General features: G+C 46.9%; 1 protein-coding gene across 1 annotated transcript in view; it reads left to right on the top strand.

Annotated features, from left to right (window-relative positions):
• Positions 1 to 20705, top strand: part of GNB3 (G protein subunit beta 3) — a 32132-nt gene that overhangs the window by 7136 nt on the left and 4291 nt on the right. Inside the window, exons 2-7 of the mRNA XM_077921658.1 lie at positions 13671 to 13772; positions 14654 to 14692; positions 16250 to 16356; positions 17440 to 17503; positions 18426 to 18588; positions 19757 to 19823. Of these exons, the coding sequence (XP_077777784.1) occupies positions 13716 to 13772; positions 14654 to 14692; positions 16250 to 16356; positions 17440 to 17503; positions 18426 to 18588; positions 19757 to 19823 (497 nt within the window). The 5' untranslated portion in view covers positions 13671 to 13715. The remainder of the gene's footprint in view (positions 1 to 13670; positions 13773 to 14653; positions 14693 to 16249; positions 16357 to 17439; positions 17504 to 18425; positions 18589 to 19756; positions 19824 to 20705) is intronic.

Genomic DNA, 20705 nt, shown 5'->3' with positions numbered 1-20705 from the left:
GGAGAAGACGAGGAGATGGAAGAACAACCCAGGAGGCAATAGAGCTGTGCCTTCAATGTGGGGCTGAGGTTAGCAGCAGCTGGGAGGAGTAGCAGGGATTTGGGGCCCTCACAGGACAGGAGAGGGGCTGTAGACAGAGTTGGGAGGCTGCCACCCATTAGAGGCAGAGGAATGGACACTGGCACCGTTTGCAGCCAGGCAGGGCTGGTGGGCAAAGCACTGTGCTAGGAGGGTGGCCAGAGAGGTTGGAATTGAGGCAATCTGGGGTCGTAGAGAAAGCCTTAGTTTGGAAAGAAGGGGGTTCAAAGCCCACACCCCTGGATAGCTGTGGGCAAGGACTTAACCTCTCATACTAACCTCACCAGAGCCAGTGTGGTGTAGTGGTTAAGAGCGGTAGATTTGTTATCTGGGGAACCGGGTTCGCGTCTCCGCTCCTCCACATCCAGCTGCTGGGTGACCTTGGGCCAGTCACACTTCTTTGAAGTCTCTCAGCCCCACTCACCTCACAGAGTGTTTGTTGTGGGGGAGGAAGGGAAAGGAGATTGTTAGCCGCTTTGAGACTCCTTCGGGTAGTGATAAAGCGGGATATCAAATCCAAACTCTCTTCTTCTTCTTCACCAAATTGTTGTGAGGACACAGGGTACATTCCCCCAGAGGGTAGCCACTCTCCCCACATTACAGCGTATTTACAGAGTCTGTTTAGAGACAGCCTCTCTTTGAAGGGCTCTCTGACCCCAGTCTGCTGTAAGGCTTAAGGGGAGTCGCAGTGGCCCATTGAGTGTTAATACCTGGGCGGAAGACCGAGCAGGCAATCTGCAGGTCACCTGGCCGCAATCTTCCCCACCATGCAGGGATGTATTGTGTTTCTGTTTAAATTCCAGCCATTATTTTTAAACGTGCGCCTATACATACAAATTAGCCAATGCAAATGTCACGCAAATCTGTGTGTTCTCTTCTTTGTGGTGAAACCTTCCCCTGTTTCTTGGCAGCTGCCTAAATGGCCCTTCTGCCTGAGTTCTAGAGAGGAATGGTGGGACGGCATTGTGAAAGAAGGAACAATGGCTCTAGTCCCACTGCCATATTTTTAATAACTCATTTGATGTTTTATCACACATGGGCTTGGAATAGAAATGTCACAGATCTTCCAAAGATCTTGTGTCCCATGGCCTTTTGATCTCGCTCAGAGGCCTTCCCTGGCCACACCTGGCTGGACCGTTGAAGGGAGGGAGGCAGAAATGGTCCGCCAAGGATGATTAATCTGACGAAGGAGGCACTAGCCCATAAAAGCTTATGCCACCATAAATCTGGTGCAGACCAGCTCTATGCATCTTTACTTTGAAGTAATTCCCCATTAAACACCATGGGGCACACTCCCAAGTAAGTGTGTGCTTGCAGCTGGAAGCCTTCATCTTTCAGGTGCCACCTGTCTCTGCTGTTTTCGCTTTAACCCTAACACCATTCCTAGAACTAGCAAAATAAATAGAAATGGAAAAGTATCCTATTGTCGTACTTGGAGGGTTAAGGCTGAGAAGAGGGAGGGTCCACAGTGAAATGTGGACCAGGTGCTTTCCAGCTCATAACTTCCACTTTTAGTCACTGTGTTACACTGCAGAAACCTCAAATCCCTCCTTTCTCTTCCTCTTCCTCCTCCTCCTCCTCCTCCTCCTCCTCCTCGTCCTCCAGTATAATGTTGTACTGCTTTCACCTTCCATTACCTCCAGGGGTGCAGGGAGACAGGACACACGTGTCTGATGCTTTTGCTATACTCTGGCACTGCAACATAGCCTCCAACGTTTCTCTGATGAAAATAGGGACGTCCCATTCCATAATGATAATGTTACTCTTTATACCCTATCCATCTTACTGGGTTGCCCCAGCCACTCTGGGCAGCTTCCAACATATATAAAAACATAATAAAACATTAACATTTTAAAAAACCCACCTTCCCTATACAAGATTGCCTTCAGACGCCTCAGGGGTCGGATAACTTCATACACTCCAACATGTCTCCAATGAAAATAGGGACATCCTAAGGAAAAGCAGGACATTCTGGGATCAACTCAGAAACACGGACATCCCTGGAAAATAGGGACACTTGGAGGGTCTGGCACTGTGAATTGCCAAACAGATTCAACAAAAGGCAGGCTTTAGGGATGTAGAGGCAGGTGGGTGTTTCTCCTTGGAGCAGAGCAGAGAGCTTGGGCCAAATTGGGCCAGGATTCAGTTCCGGCCTTAGACAAGACAAAGAAAAAGAGAGGGAACTGAAAAGTCAGAGGCCAATTCCAGCTTTTGCCAACCTGGTACCCTCCTGATTGTTAAGACCAGTTCTTTTTTATAGAAAAAAAGGTGTCGGGTCGGGACTCGCCATGAAGTTGCCACAGTAAGTGCCACACTTTTAACATGTGAGGAAGAGGGGAAGGTGCTGGTATTGCGTACCCTTGCGTCCTGGTTAAGACTACAACTCCCATCAGTCCCCATCTAGCACAGCTGTGCTGGGTGGAGCTGATGAGAGTTGTTGTGTGGAGGGCTCAAGTTGGAAAAGGCTGTCATATTCAAACAACTGTTTTGCAGAGGATAACATGACAGCTGCACGTCTTCCTTTGCTTGTATGCCTATTGCCCACTCTAATGAACCACACATTCGCCTCCAAGAATAATAAGACCAAGGGCTGTGTCGTTAAAAGAACACTATAAACACTATAAATATTACTGAGTCTCTTGGTGCGGGAGCCAGGCCCTGTGACCGGTAGGGATTTGCAGGACTGGGGCTTTCCTAAGTTTGTTCTGGCGAGGCAAGGCGCGGCCGCACAGGTGAGGCCAATTGGTAACTCACAGCACCTGGTGGCAAGAGCCGAGAAGGGATATAAGGTCAGCATTTCCCTTTGGCTCTTTGCCACAGCAACATGCTTCCTGCCTTGTTGCGTTTGGCTTCTTGACTCCTTGCTTCCTGATCCTCGGACCCTTGACTTCGTAACTCCTTGCTTCCTGATCCTCAGACCCTTGGCTTCTTGACTCCCAGCTCTCTGACCCTCAGACTCTGGGCTTCCTGACTCCTGGCTTCCGGACTCTCATTCCTGCTCCCACCCCGCCATCTTGCCCCCGGTCCTGACGTCCTCAGCCGGGACTTTGTCTGCCCATAAACTGGGCCATGACAACAACTCAGACAAGATTCAGACTAAAGCACATGCAGAAGAGATTCAAGGAAGATTCTGCCGATGCATTGAACAGATGCCCCAAGCCAGGACCAATTTTAAACTCCCGAAACATCAAACGTGGAAACAACAGAGATGCACACGTAGATCTACTGGCCTTTCCACCACTGCTATAGTTACAGGAAGGTTAAGGCAAGTGAAATATTATAAATGGGAAAACTCACAGAACAGCCATAAATAAGAGGATGGAGTATTGCATGAAGAGAGAGGGAGGAAAATTTGTCCTAGAAGATGATCACCCATCAAAATTTCTATACCAGTCTTCAGTTGAAATTCCCAGGGTGTTTTACATAAAATAATTTTGAAAAATTAAAAGTACAGTTTGTACAGGAAGAAAGATCTTAAAAGCCAGATAAAAACAATAAGCAAGACTAAAGTTAACTCTAAAAGGCCTTTCCTTGATTCTTGAAAGTACGATGAAGTAGGCACCAAGACCTCTCTAAGGAAAGCATTCCTTAACTGAGGTGCCACCACTTAAAAGGCCCTGTCCTTGGTAGCCACTTTCCTTACATCAGATGGCAGCCCTTTGCAAAAGGGAGGCACCTTTGAAGACAGACAGCTATTCAAGTATCCTGGCATCACAAAGTTCAACTCTCTTCTTGGGACAGGAAGAGAGCGGATTACACCATACCCATTGAACTGTGGGAAACGGTGAACCACAGGGAAGGTGCGAAGGACCTGCCCAGTGCTTCAGACAGTGCTAGTTTGGGACTGGAGATTCTGGCTGTGTTCAGTTTGTTTGTTCAATGGCCTTGATTTGCTCAGCTTGTCTAGTAACTTGAGGACCATGTGAGATTTTGACCCTTACAGAAACCACAATAAGGATCCAGTGTGGTTGTAGCAGCTGTGGGCCAGAATTTTTTTTTTTTTAATCCTGTGGTACCTCATGAAAAATAGCAGCCATCATTTCAATTTGCATTGTCAAGGCTCTCTGCAACAAGAAAAACAGGAGAGAAAACTGCCTAGTTTTTAAACTGGGGGAGCTTGTCTTTTTATGACATCTCATTTGTGAAACACTTCAGATCTTCTTCCAACCCAGAAAGGCTGGTTTTGCTTGAAGATCGAGAAAGAAAGCACATGAAGGAGAAGTGTGGAAGGTGAACAGAACTGAGAGACATCCAGAGTCCAAACAAAAGGGGTCTAGAAGAAGTTAAGAGGGACTTTGGCTCTTGTACAACAGCTACCGTATTTTTTGCTCTATAAGACGCACCAGACCACAAGATGCACCTAGTTTTTGGAGGAGGAAAACAAGGAAAAAAATATTCTGAATCTCAGAAGCCAGAACAGCAAGAGGGATCATTGCGCAGTGAAAGCAGCAATCCCTCTTGCTGTTCTGGCTTCTGGGATAGCTGCGCAGCCTGCATTCACTCCATAAGACGCACACACATTTCCCCTTACTTTTTAGGAGGGAAAAAGTGAGTCTTATAGAGCAAAAAATACGGTACTTCTCTGGCGCATATTCACTTCTGCTGGCGCAAATTCCCTTGTCACTCCTGAAAAGTTTTATTTTCAATGTCCCTTCAATGCAGATTAGTTAATATGCTTCAACAAGCCTTTTATACCTGCAGTACGGATGGGGCAATCAATCATATTTATCAAAGCAAAGTATAGAAATTTCTGGTCTGTGCTCTTCAATTCCAAGCATAAAACCAAGAGATAGTTTATTCCAGACTGATAACTCCAAAATAATATGCAAAGTTTAGGGGCGAAGTGGGGTTAGTGGCAGTCAAGGAAGTGTAAACAACTCTCTTGCGACTCCATTGTATCCCTTTGATGCAAGAAGCAGGAAAAATCCATCTGCCTGACATGGAAAAAACTTGAGGAAAGAGAGTGGAGAGGTGGGTGATGAGGTTACCTGCAGAACGTGAAGCCTGAGAAATTTCTGGTGCTGTCTGAAGACCAAGAGCAAAGCCTACACGCCATACATTTAAAGCACATTTCCCCCAAAGAATCCTGGGAGTGGCAGTTTAAGGGTGCTGGGAAATGTAGCTCTGTGAGCGGTAAACTACGGTCTCCCGAATTCTTTGGAGGAAAGCCATGTGGTTTAAGAGTGTGGTGTGTGGCTATAGCATTGCTCTGATTGCCAAGTTACAACCTATTAAAAACAATTTGTTGTTGTTGTTATTGTTGTTGTTGTTTAGTCGTTTAGTCATGTCCGACTCTTCGTGACCCCATGGACCAGAGCACGCCAGGCACTCCTGTCTTCCATTGCCTCCTGCTACCCAACCATCTCGTCCTCTGCCGTCCCCTTCTTCTTGTGCCCTCCATCTTTCCCAACATCAGGGTCTTTTCCAGGGAGCCTTCTCTTCTCATGAGGTGGCCAAAGTCTTGGAGCCTCAGCTTCAGGATCTGTCCTTCCAGTGAGCACTCAGGGCTGATTTCCTTCAGAATGGAGAGGTTTGATCTTCTTGCAGTCCATGGGACTCTCAAGAGTCTCCTCCAGCACCAGAATTCAAAAGCATCAATTCTTCGGCGATCAGCCTTCTTTATGGTCCAGCTCTCACTTCCATACATCACTACTGGGAAAACCATAGCTTTAACTATACGGACCATTGTTGGCAATAGAAAAACAATAAAAACAATAGAATCACCCAATGGGAGGTCACATTGGATGTGGACAACAGCACCTGAGGGTGTTTAATTCTTCCCTTTGGCACCATTTAATTCCTCCATCCTGTAGTTGCTGAAGAAAAAAGTCAGGCAAAATATGGATACCTCTGTCTTGCCTTCACCCCACAGTGGGGTTATTAGCATATTTGGGAGAGGACTTCAATCAAGTAAACAACACGGGCAGGAGAAGTTAAAACATCCCTCCCCTGCCCTGATCTAGTATGGACACCCTGCAGATGCTTTTTAATGTTTTGTTTTTACAGTTATTATTTTAATGGCAAGAGATCCAATCATGGTTCTGCCACGCAACATGCAGGTTTATTCTGGCTTGATTATTTTGGGCCAATCAACATGCAATCTGTGACTAGGATCTCCTATGGGGTTTTTAAAACTGAAAGGTGCTTGGCATTTAGGTAGGGGATCCGGACCAACGCCATGGGGGTATTAACCCTTTTCACAAAGTATTTCTTAAAAATGAAATCTCGCCGCCGCCCAGCCTCAGAATGCGTGGTGGCCAGGCAATTGGCTAAAGAACTGTAATATTTCTCTAATGCAGGCATAGGCAAACTCGGCCCTCCAGATGTTTTGGGACTACAACTCCCATCATCCCTACTTAACAGGAACAGTGGTCAGGGATGATGGGAGTTGTAGTCCCAAAACATCTGGAGGGCCGAGTTTGCCTATGCCTGCTCTAATGGCTATGCAGGTGGTTTCCTGATCTGCAGAGGTGATGTTTGGGACAAGGGCTCTGCAAGGTGTTGTATGTGATGAACGGCAGTTTGCCATTTCAACAAAGATGGGGATAGAGAAAAAATGGGGCATCTCTGTGAAGCAGGGATCTGCTGCCTATTTGCCACGGCTGCACTTGTATATTTGCAAATAAAGTCAACATTGCGACAACACTCTGAAAGTTCCAGCGCCATCTCCCATCCAAAGAAAATGAAGCCACTGTAGGTAGCTCTGCCCTTGAAACCTCTCTCCCTGTTTGCTTGGGGAACACAGATGGCACTAGCAGTTCTCCAAAGCAAGGAAGAAGGAAAGAAATGCTTGGGGACATTTCTGAACTGGCAAAGGTCTGTGCACTTTTTCCTCCCTGAACCAGCCGCTCCCTGAAACGCTCAAATAATATATTCCTACCACCAGTCTTAACTGGGATAATCAGGCGAGATGCAAAACATCCAGAGAACATCCTGAAACCTGAAACTCTCACCGTGGCCCATCGCAGAACAGGTGTGAGTGGAGTCTGACGAAGGAGTGATGCTGGTGGAGAGAGAGGAGTCAGTGATGAATGACCCTCCTCTAAACCCTTGTTGCCATACATTCAGACAATTTTCACATGACAGTCTCCTGGCCTCTTAAGGGCATGCAGGGCCTTTTGATCTTTAGCCTCTTCGCCATCCTGTTATCCCATGTTAACGTTCCAACCAGCTTCATTAATGTGTAATCCCAAAAATTTGGGTCCCCTACAAACTGACACCAAAGTTTTGGCACTGGATTTGGATTTGATATCCCGCTTTATCACTACCAAAAGGAGTCTCAAAGCAGCTCACATTCTCCTTTCCCTTCCTCCCCCACAACAAACACTCTGTGAGGTGAGTGGGGCTGAGAGACTTCATAGAAGTGTGACTGGCCCAAGGTCACCCAGCAGCTGCATGTGGAGGAGTGGGGAAGCGAACCCGGTTCACCAGATTACGAGTCTACCACTCTTAACCACTACACCACACCGGAAAATGTTGGGGTTTTTTTTTGATGGGACCTATGGCCCCCAGTTTGAGTATTAAAAACTCAGTTTGGGAGGGCAGCACAAAATTTGGGGTTCATGGCACAACACGAGCACAATCTTTGGCATCAATTTGGAGGGGATCGGACAGTGTTGGATTGGGGGAGGTGTTAACTTGCAAGCCTGATTTCCTGTATGAATTGCTCAGTTTTGGGGGTGGCACAAAACAAGGGGTTCAAGGTACAAAACAGCACAAAATCATTGCAAAAAAAATGGCACTGGTTTGGAGTTAATTGGACAACGGTTTGGGGGGATACTTACGGCCTCTGGTTTGAGTATCAATCACTCAGGACAATATGTGGAATTTGCAACACAAAATGAAGACAAAACTTTGGCATCAGTTTGAAAAGTTACACGTTAAGCTGTTCCAGCCCCTTACCTCAATCCCACAGTTGCCGTTGTTTTAAATCCTTTGCTTACAGCTTCAGCCTCCAATAGATTTATCCCATTGGATTCATTCATTTAACAACATTCAAAATGACCAGAAACGACATACTGTATCTAATTAATCAGACAGCCCTATTTTAAAATGCCAATGATTTTTACTAGAAATTCTTACAATAATTGCAGATGGCCAGTGCCATCTTGGAAGAGGGCTTCCCCCTTTCGGAACCCCTCTTCTAAGATGTGGTCCGCTATGACGTATGCATGTGCCATCTACAAAGCAGGAAAAGCTGCCTTTTTCATAAAAAAACTATCCGATTACGTGCATTCAAAACTCTTCAGTTCCACCGTTCAGCCTAAAAAGGACAGCTTGCAACAATGGTACCGTACACATTAAGCAAACAGTACAAATCCAATTATATAGAAAAAGAGCATAAAACCCACAAGACGGGCCAGGATAAAAACAACCAAAACAGCAGATTGGACCAATTAATTCATCCTTCAAAACTCATCTGATGAATCAGTTAGCATTTCTTTCTAACTGGGTGACGTCCCTAGCCGGGCAGCACAGCGGAGGGGTGTTTGCCAAGTCAACACGCAGGAACTGAGCTGGGGGTGGGAGAAGCACCCTGAGTGAGGCAGCGTCTACAAGTGCTAGCAGCTACCTAGGGCGCTGCCGAATTTCCTCTCTCAGCACTGCCACCTGTTGCTCCTGCTTAGTAGCAGCACAGCAGAAAATAGGATGGCTGGCTTGATGTGATCAAAGAGAGACCAAGGCTGCGTACGCACTGTGCTGAGGTCCAGCTCCGAGGGCCTTCTGGCGGTTCCCTCACTGCGAGAAGCAAAGCTACAGGGAACCAGGCAGAGGGCCTTCTCGGTAGTGGCGCCCGCCCTGTGGAACACCCTCCCATCAGATGTCAAAGCGATAACTACCTGACATTCAGAAGACATCTTAAGGCAGCCCTGTTCAGGGAAGTTTTTAATATGTGATATTTTAGTGTATTTTTGGTCTCTGTGGAAGCCGCCCAGAGTGGCTGGGGAAACCCAGCCAGCTGGGCGGGGTACAAATAAATAAATAATAATAATAATAATTATTATTATTATTATTATTATTATTATTATTATTATTATTATTATTATTATATTTGAAGCACACGACTTCCCCTCAGTAATCCTGGAAAACTAGGGTTTTGCCACCTTTGTTCTGGCAAAATACAGGACAGGATGGCAGTGGGTGGGGTGGGGGGGCGTGATCCACCCCACCCACCCCCGTCGCCACCACCTGGTGCTGAAATGACTTCAAAGCAATCCATTACAACCTATTGCAGCCTAACTGGCTGGCCCCTCTAAAATTTGTCACACACAAATACACACACACATACACACACAAATTTGTAAATCTGTCGCACACATGCAGTACTGTACAGCAGTAAATGCAGGCCAGGGCAAAAATACAGTGGTGCCTCGCAAGACGAAATTAATTCATTCTGCGAGTTTTGTCGTCTTGCGGTTTTTTTCGTCTTGCGAAGCACGGTGTCGGGAAAGTTTTGGAAAAGCTTCAAAAATCACCAAAGTCTTTAAAAACCTCAAAAAAGGCTACCACACCGCGTGCTATGAGTTGCTCCTCGAAGTCAGTCGCAACTGTATTAACGGTGTTAAGAAAAAGGAAACAAACTTGCAAGACGTTTCCGTCTTGCGAAGCAAGCCCATAGGGAAAATTGTCTTGCGAAGCAGCTCAAAAAACAAAAAACCCTTTCGTCTAGCGAGTTTTCCGTCTTGCGAGGCATTCGTCTTGCGAGGTACCACTGTAAATATATAGGGGGGCCTGTTCTGATGAGGGGATGAGCTTTGTTCCACATGATCAATTTCAGAAGGAGATAAAAAATATTAAGGAGGGAGGGAGGGCAAGTCTTGTGGGGAGCTGCTCTCTCCCCTCCTCTCAAATATTATGTTCAAAACTCGGGTCTCTGGGCTACACTGACCGAAAACCGCTTTTTTTCTAGAGACTCAGAACCTGTTGCTCTCTGAGGGATGGGGCCTGGTCTCCCAGACGAAGCTGCAGGGAAGGGGAAGGGACAACATGAAAGCCTTGCCCTGGTTTGCTCTTCCTTGGAGGTGGGATTAGGAGGGGGGGGGGAGGAAAGAAGAGAGAGAGAGAGAGAGAGAGAGAGAGAGAGAGAGAGAGAGAGAGAGAGAGAGAGTGTCCAGCAGCAAAGCAGAAATAGGGGGAATACAGGACAAACTACGGTATGTCCTGTATTGAATCAATACAGAACATAGCATTTTACATTGAAATAAGGGATAATCCCGTAGTGTATAGGATGGGTGAAACCCTACTGGGAACTGTAGTTTATCCCTCACAGGGGCGCAATCTCCAGCGCCCTTAACAAGCTACGCTTCCCAGGGTTATTGGGGGGGAGTCGTGTGCTTTTTAATGTAGAGTCTGCTGCTACTCATTTACTCTTGTTAATTGTTTTCCTAACGCAATTACAATACAAAGGTCCGTATAGTAAAAGCTCTGGTTTTCCCAGTAGTGATGTATGGAAGTGAGAGCTGGACCATAAAGAAGGCTGATCGCCAAAGAATGGATGCTTTTGAATTATGGTGCTGGAGGAGACTCTTGAGAGTCCCATGGACTGCGAGAAGATCAAACCTTTCCATTCTGAAGGAAATCAGCCCTGAGAGCTCACTGGAAGGACAGATCGTGAAGCTGAGGCTCCAAGACTTTGGCCACCTCATGAGAAGAGAAGACACCCAGGAAAAGACCCTGATGTTGGGAAAGATGGAGGGCACAAGGAGAAGGGGACGACAGAGGACGAGATGGTGGGACAGTGTTCTCGAAGCTACCAGCATGAGTTTGACCAAACTGAGGGAGGCAGTGGAAGACAGGAGGGCCTGGCATTCTCTGGTCCAGGGGGTCACGAAGAGTTGGACATGACTAAACAACTAAACAAGAACAAAACGCAATTTTAAATCTTGGAATTGTAACGTTGCGCTTTATTCATTTGCTGTAACCCACCTCAGGAGGATATGATATCCCCTAAAGAGCTGACTAGAAATCCATTAAATAATGTCCGTCAAAGACCACGACCAGAATTGGCTGAAATGGGTGGAAGGGAATTAGATGCATCACTAATACCGAAAAGGAGGTTAGTGGGATGGGTGAGGAGAGAAGCTTATTGAAATGAAGGCAGCCCTGTATTTAATGTTTTTAATGTCTGATGTTTTTTCATGTTTTTACTATTTTGCTGGGAGCTGCCAGGGTGGCTGGGGAAACCCAGCCAGATGGGCGGGGTATAATTATTATTGTTGTTGTTGTTGTTCTTGTTGTTCACAGGATAATTTTTACGTTCTGTCTGGAGTGCCCCAGCCTTCTGGGCTTGGCTAATTTAAAGGAAAAAGAAAATGGGTTTTTCATTCAGAAATCAGCCACACTTGACACTGAACTCCAAGGCCGCACACTTGCAAACCATTTCCAAGCATTCCTCTCCAGCACAATTCATTTCTGCAAAACATGCAAGGGGCACATGCGCAGGAGAGAATAGGAAGTGGAAGGGGAAGGGTCATGGGCCTTGCCTCACCCATGAGGCAAGGTGATGCATCTGCCTCAGGCTGCAGAATACACCGGGGCAGCAGATCCCAATGTCGATCTTTCTTCCCCTCCTTGTTCCTGGTGTACCGTATTTTTCGCTCTATACAACGCACCAGACCACAAGACGCACCTAGTTTTTGGAGGAGGAAAACAAGGAAAAAAATATTCTGAATCTCAGAAGCCAGAACAGCAAGAGGGATCGCTGCGCAGTGAAAGCAGCAATCCCTCTTGCTGTTCTGCGTTCTGGGATAGCTGCGCAGCCTGCATTCGCTCCATAAGACGCACACACATCTCCCCTTACTTTTTAGGAGGGAAAAAGTGAGTCTTATAGAGCAAAAAATATGGTAGATCTTCATTCACCCCTTCTTCCCTGGTGGAGAGGGGAGGGTGCCATCTGGTGCTCTGCCTCAGGGGCCAAAACATCTCAGGCAAAGCCCTGCATGGACTAAGCGCTAGGGTTGCCTAAAGACCAGAAGTTTGACCTGCAAAAATCAGCAGGTGAAGGTTTTTTTTTGGGGGGGGGGTTGTGTCATGGACATTATTGCCTCCCACTGCTGTTGTTCAAGACATAGAAGCACCAGGCAGTAGTAAGCGGTCAAACTTACCCAACAATGGACTACAGCAGGGGAAATTCTGGTAGGGGGGGAAACAGAAGTGGATGACATTTCCACCCCATGCTTTTAAAGCACATTGAGCACAAATTTAAAGCACATGACTTCTCCCAAAGGCTCCTGGGAACTGCGGTTTCCCCTTCACAGAGCTCCCAATTCCTAGCACCCTTTACAAACTACTGCTCCCAGGATTCTTTGGGGGAAATCATGTGCTTTTAATGTATAGTGTGGATCAGCTCAAAGCATAGCTGTCAAGCGTCACTTATTTGGCGGGACAGTCCCTTATCGCAGGGCCATGTCCCGCTGCTGTCCCTTATTGATGATGTCCCTTAGGTAATGGGGCCCTTTCTATGCCCAGCTGTCCTTCGTCAACAACAAATTGTTGCTGTTTTTTTGTGTTGAATATATGCTATATGGTAATTTATAGGACCTAATAGGTATCTAAGGGACGCGGGTGGCGCTGTGGGTAAAAGCCTCAGTGCCTAGGTCTTGCCGATCGAAAGGTCGGCAGTTCGAATCCCCGCGGCGGGGTGCGCTCCCGCTGCTCGGTCCCAGCGCCTGCCAACCTAGCAGTTCGAAAGCACCCCTGGGTGGAAGTAGATAAATAGGGACCGCTTACTAGCGGGAAGGTAAACGGCGTTCCGTGTGCTGCACTGGCTCGCCAGATACAGCTTTGTCACGCTGGCCACGTGACCCGGAAGTGTCTGCGGACAGCGCTGGCCCCCGGCCTCTTGAGTGAGATGGGCGCACAACCCCAGAGTCTGTCAAGACTGGCCCATACGGGCAGGGGTACCTTTACCTTTAATAGGTATCTAAAGCCATTTGCACGCAACAAATTATGTATTTTATCAAAGTAATTGTTGATCCCTTATTTTGGCTACTGATCCCTTATTTTCGAGGCTGCTGGTCCCTTATTTTCAAATCTGTAAGTTGACAGCTATGGCTCGAAGGCTGAAGAGACTGGGAGAAGTTGTGGAGACGTGGTGTGACACAGGACTTGTGGTTTTTGGAGTCCACAGGATGGGCCACACATTTCGTAGCCTGTTTGGAATCTAAGTACTGTGGGTGGACAATTCAATATTTTATTAAAGTGGATTTATTTAACTGTGCTTTCTATTTTAGGGGCTATACCTTTTACAAATGGCAAACAGAACAAGATAGGCTGTAAAAACACATGGTTGAATAACACATTAATTTTATATGTACACACACACACACACCTCACTCTTGCTCATGGATTTTTCCTAGTGAGCTTTCCCCATCAATCTGTGGCAACAGAGCGATGTGGTAAAAGTCGCTGCTTTGCTTTTGGGCTGGCCCAAAATTTGCAGAACATTTTGCTTTGTAGGGGAAATTGCAGAGTAACACACTCTGGCAAACGGCATTCAAGCAACTCTTGAGATCTGGATGAACAGGAGGTGCTGGAGGAGACATGAACGAGTTGGGATGTGGCCACCTCAACCTCTCTCTTCATTTCCGCAGGACCCAGGTGACCCCGAGTGGGAGGCCCAACGCTAGCCTGTCAAGATGGGTGAAATAGAGCAGATGAAGCAAGAAGCTGAGCAGCTGAAGAAGCAGATTGAGGTAATGTGGGGCGGGGGGCGGGGCGCGTAAGCCAGGATGAGAACCTAGCCCCCTCCAGATGTTCTTGGCCTCCATGGTCAATGGTCAGGGATGGTAGGAACCGTGGTCCAAAAAACATCTAAAGCAGTGTTCCCCAAACTTGGGTCTCCATCTATTTTTGGACTACAACTCCCATCATCCCTAGCTAGTAAGAAGACCAGTGCTCAGGGATGATGGGAATTGTAGTCCGAAAACAGCCGGCGTCCAGAGGTTGGGAAACACTGATCCAGAAGGCCAGAGGTTCTCCATCTATGGTGTGATGGCCAGGCTATGAAACAGGAAGACCCTAGTCCCAATCTTCCTTGCCATTTACAATAAATAAACCAGATGAGAAAATCTTTCACATAAACGCAACCCCACCTTCAGGAAAGCGCCACCTACAGGAAATTCCCCCCGAACATCAATTCCGCCTTTGAAATCCCAGTAATGTCTGGGGGAATCCAGACACATTGCAGCCCTGTTATAGACGCAGACCTTCTTTGTATAAATGCAGTGATATTTGGTATGAATTTACGCATAACATATTAGGTTATTGATAATTATATGTGTATTAGGATAATAAGAATAAACACATCTGTATATTAAATGTATGGTCATGTAACAGTATTTTTTTTAATATTCTTTTACTCACCCTTTTTTCTCCTATTTTTTTCTCAATTTTTTAATAAATGAAATTCTTCTTCTTCTTCTTCTTCTATTATTATTATTATTATTATTATTATTATTATTATTATTATTATTCCAAGGCCAGGTAATCTGAGACAGCCAGCTTCCACAAAGATACAGAAGATCTCCAGGCCTCTTTTTGCCTGCAATTTCACTCCATCTCTCCTTTGTTGCAGGATGCCCGAAAAGCTTGTGCGGACACTACGCTTGCACAGGTAGGAAGGGCTGATACTAAATCACTGTGTCTGGGCAGAATTTGTCTAAAGGGAAGAATCCATCAGGGCTCCGAAGAGAGGAGTGGAGTTTCCCGTAATCACCTGTGGCCAGGGCCAGCCCAGCCATTAGGGCAAAGAAGAGAGGAAGAAGTCGCCTCAGGCAGCAGATGATGGGAGGGGGGTATAAGGAGTAGCTGTGACTAGGCATTGGAGTATAGAGTCACGCAGCCTGTACTGTACAACCAAAGGTGGCCTCCAGTCCTCAAGTGCAGTGAGGTGTGCTGGTCCCGGGAGCGAACCGAGAGGTGATGTCCGAGTCCAGTCCAAGGTCGATGGTGTACAATGAAGGCAATCCATAGAAGTTGAAGCTGGGTGCAGGGCACGGCGTCAGGTGAGATCAGGAGCTCCGGCAGGGAAGCAGGTCAGGGATCAGGCTGGAACTGACAACCAACAATGTTGCTCCTGCAACTTGGGGCTGGGGCTGGCTGGCTTTTATCTCCCCCGAGGCATAGGGCAGCCCCGATCCTCAGGTGACTCGCCTCTCCTGGCCTGGAGGCGAGCACTCCTCCTGTGGGAACTTAGTTCCCTCCGCCTCTCTGCCCCAAGCCTCTGCAGCTCAGGAGAGGCTGGAGGGTTACAGGACCCAGAGGCAACCTCAGCTTCCCCTGACGGGGCTGAGAGTGGAGCACCTGCAGGCAATGGATCCTCCATCACCTCAGGAGCCAGAGCAGACTCTGCCGGTGCCTGCACCTGAGGATCCAGCACAGGTGAGGACCCTTTAGGCTCATGCCCCAGCCCCAGCTCAGCTGGTTCTGGAGGTGGGGAATCCTGTGCAGGCTGGGATCCCTCAGGTTCAGCATCCGAATCTGATTCCCAGGCCATCACATGAGGGAAGCTGATTAACTTTCAGTTACTCAGTGGCAAGAAGAGGAAAAAGGAATAAAGATTTTTCACACAAAGAATTCCTTCCTCTGTTTAATCTTTATTGTCAACCAGAATTCAGGCTTTTCACTCTGCCTTAGCCAGCTTCCCCTCTCTTCTTCGAGACTCTTACAAGTTTCCCGATCGTAAATTTCTACCAGCAGACAGAGAAATATCTAAGTTACAATTTTTCTGGTGCCAAAAATGTTTTAAGAAAGAGAGGGTGCAGATCTTCTGACCACGAATGGTTCTTTGAGTGAGATGTTAGTTCCTCGGCTTGCCAGCTCATTTTAGCCCCCATCTGAGCCCCTGGGCGCAGATGGCAGAAAACGGCTTTGATCAGAGCATTTGAGGTTATTCCCTCAATCACTCTTTATCTCAGAGTGCCTGGTTGTTAGACATTCAGTCTGATTACCATCAATCACCACGTAATTATCTCCTGTCATCAGAGAGCCGAGACTATCAACCCACCATTCCTTCCGCCAGAAGCCCCCTGTTTAAGGCGGTTTGTGTACATGGAAGGAGAGCTGAACTAATACCATGCAGCCATGACAGTGTGTGTTCATACACACATTGTCCCTCCTTCCGCCATGCACCTTTGAAGGCAGAAACTGAAACTTCCTCCTTTCTCTGCAGCTTGTGTCCGGGCTGGAAGTGGTTGGGCGCATTCAGATGCGTACACGGAGGACTCTGCGTGGACACCTGGCTAAGATCTATGCTTGTCACTGGTCCACAGATTCCAAGTAAGTGATGCAAAAGGGTTGCGCCTGCTTCCCCTTGGTTCCCCCTTGTGCCGGAAGCTCCTTCCCTCAGGCTCAAGGCATTTTGGCACCTGAGGCAAACCACAAAATGGTGCCCAGGAAGATCTACGGTGGGAACGGGTGGGAGAATAAAATCAACCTTACAATGGTTGAAGTGGGAATCAAGGGCCGTCATGTAAATTGTTGGTGTTGTATAATCATTGTGATGCTATTATGTGAGTCTAAGCTATAAGAGTGCCTGTAGGCAGAGAAAGACAAGCCCACCCTCCCACTACCCCTTAATTACTCAAGTGTAGTAATTAAGTTGACATCAAAACACCAGTCCATATCTCTCCCCCCCACCCCAGTCCTATTTAATCCAGGTATAACATTCTTAGGGGGGACGCAATAATTAAAACAACAACACCTATTGCCAGCCACCTGTTAGCAATATCTCAATAGACCATGAAAATTAAGCCCTCTTCTGGAAGTGCCCAATGTAGTAGAAAACACAAAAGTGCCCTTGAGAATATGGACTGAACCAGGAAGAAGAAAAAGCGGAAGAGGAGGAGGAGTTTGCACTTGATATCCTGCCTTTCATTCCCCTTAAGGAGTCTCAAAGCAGCTAACAATCTCCTTTTCCCTTCCTCCCCCACAACAAACACTCTGTGAGGTGAGTGGGGCTGAGAGACTTCAAAGAAATGTGACTAGCCCAAGGTCACCCAGCAGCTGCATGTGGAGGAGCAGGGAAGCGAACCCGGTTCACCAGATTACGAGTCCATCGCTCTTAACCACTACACCAGGCTTTCTCAACCTCGGCCGTCCAGATGTTTTGAGACTACAATTCCCATCATCCCTGACAACTGGTCCTGCTAGCTAGGGATCATGGGAGTTGTAGGCCAAAAACATCTGGAGGGCCAAGGTTGAGGAAGCCTGCTGGCTCCCAGTTCCAGTTTGGTAGCCCTGAAGGTTTGGTAGCCCTATGGAGAAAGGCAATGGCTTGAGATGAGGCAAGGAGGTGTACTCTGAAGGACACCTTACCGGTCAAAGCAACCAAGCTGACGCGCACCTGGTTCTCTCCCTTAGGCTCATGGTCAGTGCCTCACAAGACGGGAAACTTATTGTCTGGGACACGTACACAACCAACAAGGTAAGGGATATTATCAGCAGGTACGAACCATCTAGCAAGATCAGAAATTAAAAGGTGCCAATTTCCCCCAGAGCCACAAATATCTTGTTCCTGAGTTTGTTTTGCTGCATCTTAATTACAGCCCGTGTTTCTTTCAATGTTCCTAGCTACATCTGCTTGCATAATAGAAACATAGAGTTGGAAGGAACCTGGGGGGGGCAGCGTTATCTAGCCCAAACTGCAATGCAGGAATCTCAACAAAAGCTGGGCAATATATATCAAAATATCATCCAAAACCTGTTTGACGTCCATATTGGTTTCATAATTTTTGACCTGTCAATATGCCACGAATCGTGGTGTGTGTGTGCGCGTGTGTGTGTGTGTGTGTGTGATGCAAAAATCAAAATGTGGGCAAAACCATGAATCCAGCCAAGGCCTCTGCATAGCTCCATCCTTGTTTCAGACATCATGATAAATCAATATAGCGCGATGTTTAGCTGGTTATATATCGCAATGTTGAAAACCAGATACAGTGGTAAAGGTAAAGGGACCCCTGACCATTAGGTCCAGTCGCAGACGACTCTGGGGTTGCGGCGCTCATCTCGCTTTACTGGCTGAGGGAGCCGGCGTACAGCTTCCGGGTCATGTGACCAGCATGACTAAGCCGCTTCTGCCGAACCAGAGCAGCGCACAGAAACGCTGTTTACCTTCCCACCGGAGTGGTACCTATTTATCTACTTGCACTTTGACGTGCTTTCGAACTGCTAGGTTGGCAGGAGCAGGGACCGAACAATGGGAGCTCACCCCATCACGGGGATTCGAACCGCCGACCTTCTGATTGGCAAATCCTAGGCTCTGTGTCACCCGCATCCCACAGTATTGCCCAGCCCTAAATTGGCCATCCAACCTTACTTTGGATTTCTACCCTGTCCTCTGATCCCAGGTTCATGCCATCCCTCTACGCTCCTCCTGGGTCATGACCTGTGCCTACGCCCCATCAGGGAATTTTGTGGCCTGCGGAGGTCTCGACAACATGTGCTCCATCTACAACCTCAAGAGCCGCGAAGGGAATGTGAAAGTGAGCCGGGAGCTCTCAGCCCATACAGGTGATCTTTCTGCCAGGACTTTGCACCTTCTGTCCTCCCACAGAATCACAGGAAACACACAGGAAGCAGCACCAAGTGCCAAATTCAACTTCCTGGAATTCCCTGCTTGACGCAAGATGCTGCCTTGTTCCAGGTTACAGCATTGGCCGAATCTGCGCTCTACACTGCCTGGCAGCTGCGTTCCTGGGGTTCAGGCAGGATTCCTGGGGAGATGGAGAGGTTTCTAGCCCTGTGATTGTGAAGATATGCTTCCAAGTGTGTAGGTAACATGAGGCAAAACCTCAGAAGCCCAAGGGGTTGCTGAATACGACTCCCAGTGCTAGCCCTATGTAGATCCTTCTTCCTCTCTACCAAGTGGGATAAATGATCGTTCTTATAGTAAAGGGACCCCTGACCATTAGGTCCAGTCGTGGCCGACTCTGGGGTTGCGGCTCTCATCTTGCTTTACTGGCCAAGGGAGCCGGCATACAGCTTCTGGGTCATGCGGCCAGCATGACTAAGCCACTTCTGGTGAACCAGAGCAGCGCACAGAAACACCATTTACCTTCCCGCCGGAGTGGTACTTATTTATCTACTTGCACTTTGAGGTGCTTTTGAACTGCTAGGTTGGCAGGAGCAGGGACCGAGCAACGGGAGCTCACCCTGTCATGGGGATTCGAACCACTGACCTTCTGATTGGCAAGTCCTAGGCTCTGTGGTTTAACCCACAGTGCCACCCATGTCCCATGTTCTTATAGTACAAATTGCAAAACAATGCACAATATTTTCCTTATCGGCCTTATTTATGTAGGTTGCCCAATTCAGCTTTTCGTGGTCCAAAATGTTGGTTTCAAAAAACTAATTACCATATTTTTCGCTCTATAAGACTCACTTTTTCCTTCTAAAAAGTAGGGGGGAATGTGTGTGCGTCTTATTGAGTGACTGCAGGCTGCGCAGCTATCTCAGAAGCCAGAGCAGCGATCCCTCTTGCTGTTCTGGCTTCTGAGATTCAGAATATATTTTTTCTTGTTTTCCTCCTCCAAAAACTAGGTGCGTCTTGTGGTCTGGTGCGTCTTATAGAGCGAAAAATACTGTACTTTTTTTTAAGCAGATTGTATGGACAGTGCCTGTAGTAACCTCTACCACCACAGACTTGTGATATTCAGAGTCTGTTATCTCTTCCCTGCAGGTTATCTCTCCTGTTGTCGATTCCTAGATGACAACAACATTGTGACCAGCTCTGGGGACACCACATGGTGAGTGTATCTTATCTAGCCATGTGGGGGGGGGGGGGGAGAGAGAGAGCAGGAGAGAGATTGATGTGCTTGAAGGAAAAAATTATTTCAGCCCCAGTATGTTTCAGAATAATCCTCCTTCAGGAACATTGTATATATTAAACACACACAAACACACACACACACACACACACACACACACAGATAGCACTGGGACAGTATTATGTTTCATAATCTCATAATACAGTAAATATGAAACAAAGTGATTAAATTACTTACTACAAAGGGTGGGTGGGTATAGTTTCACAATATACAAACAGAACAAAACAAAATAAAACAAAACAGTATAGGAAGAAACCGTTAATAACCTTTATTACATTTCATGTAGCATACAAAAATCTCAAAACTATTTCCAGCAAAGCATCTGGATTTAGATTTCATTGTACCTTAGTACACCAGTACATGGTGAAAAAAGTCCATTTTTAAACAAAGCAGCCATAATTCCCCTTACCCTCTCTGACCTGAATCATACTAGTCAGTTTAACTGTGCAGGCTATATCCCAAACTTTGGCCAGCCAGGAGATTTTATTCCAGCTGTAAACAATAATTATACAAACTGCACAAAATAAATAAAGGAACCTCTCCCTGTCACCTTTTGATATACCCAAAAGGAGTAGTCAGTGGATCTCTTGGTAAGCTTCATCCAGTGATAATTTTGATTTCCTAAGTATTTTAGGACACTTCCAAAAATTATGTAAAATGTGAGCATCTTACATCTCCAACATCAACCACTCGCTGCTTCATATGCACAAGTAAAACATTATGATTTTAAGGATCCTTAAAGCCACAACCAGATCAGATACAAGAGCAGACCAGGTGGCAATTTTAGTCATGTTGCCACTG

Source organism: Podarcis muralis, chromosome 17 (genome assembly GCF_964188315.1).
Source record: "Podarcis muralis chromosome 17, rPodMur119.hap1.1, whole genome shotgun sequence".
NCBI lineage: Eukaryota > Metazoa > Chordata > Lepidosauria > Squamata > Lacertidae > Podarcis > Podarcis muralis.
This window is presented reverse-complemented; position numbering and strand designations above follow the sequence as displayed.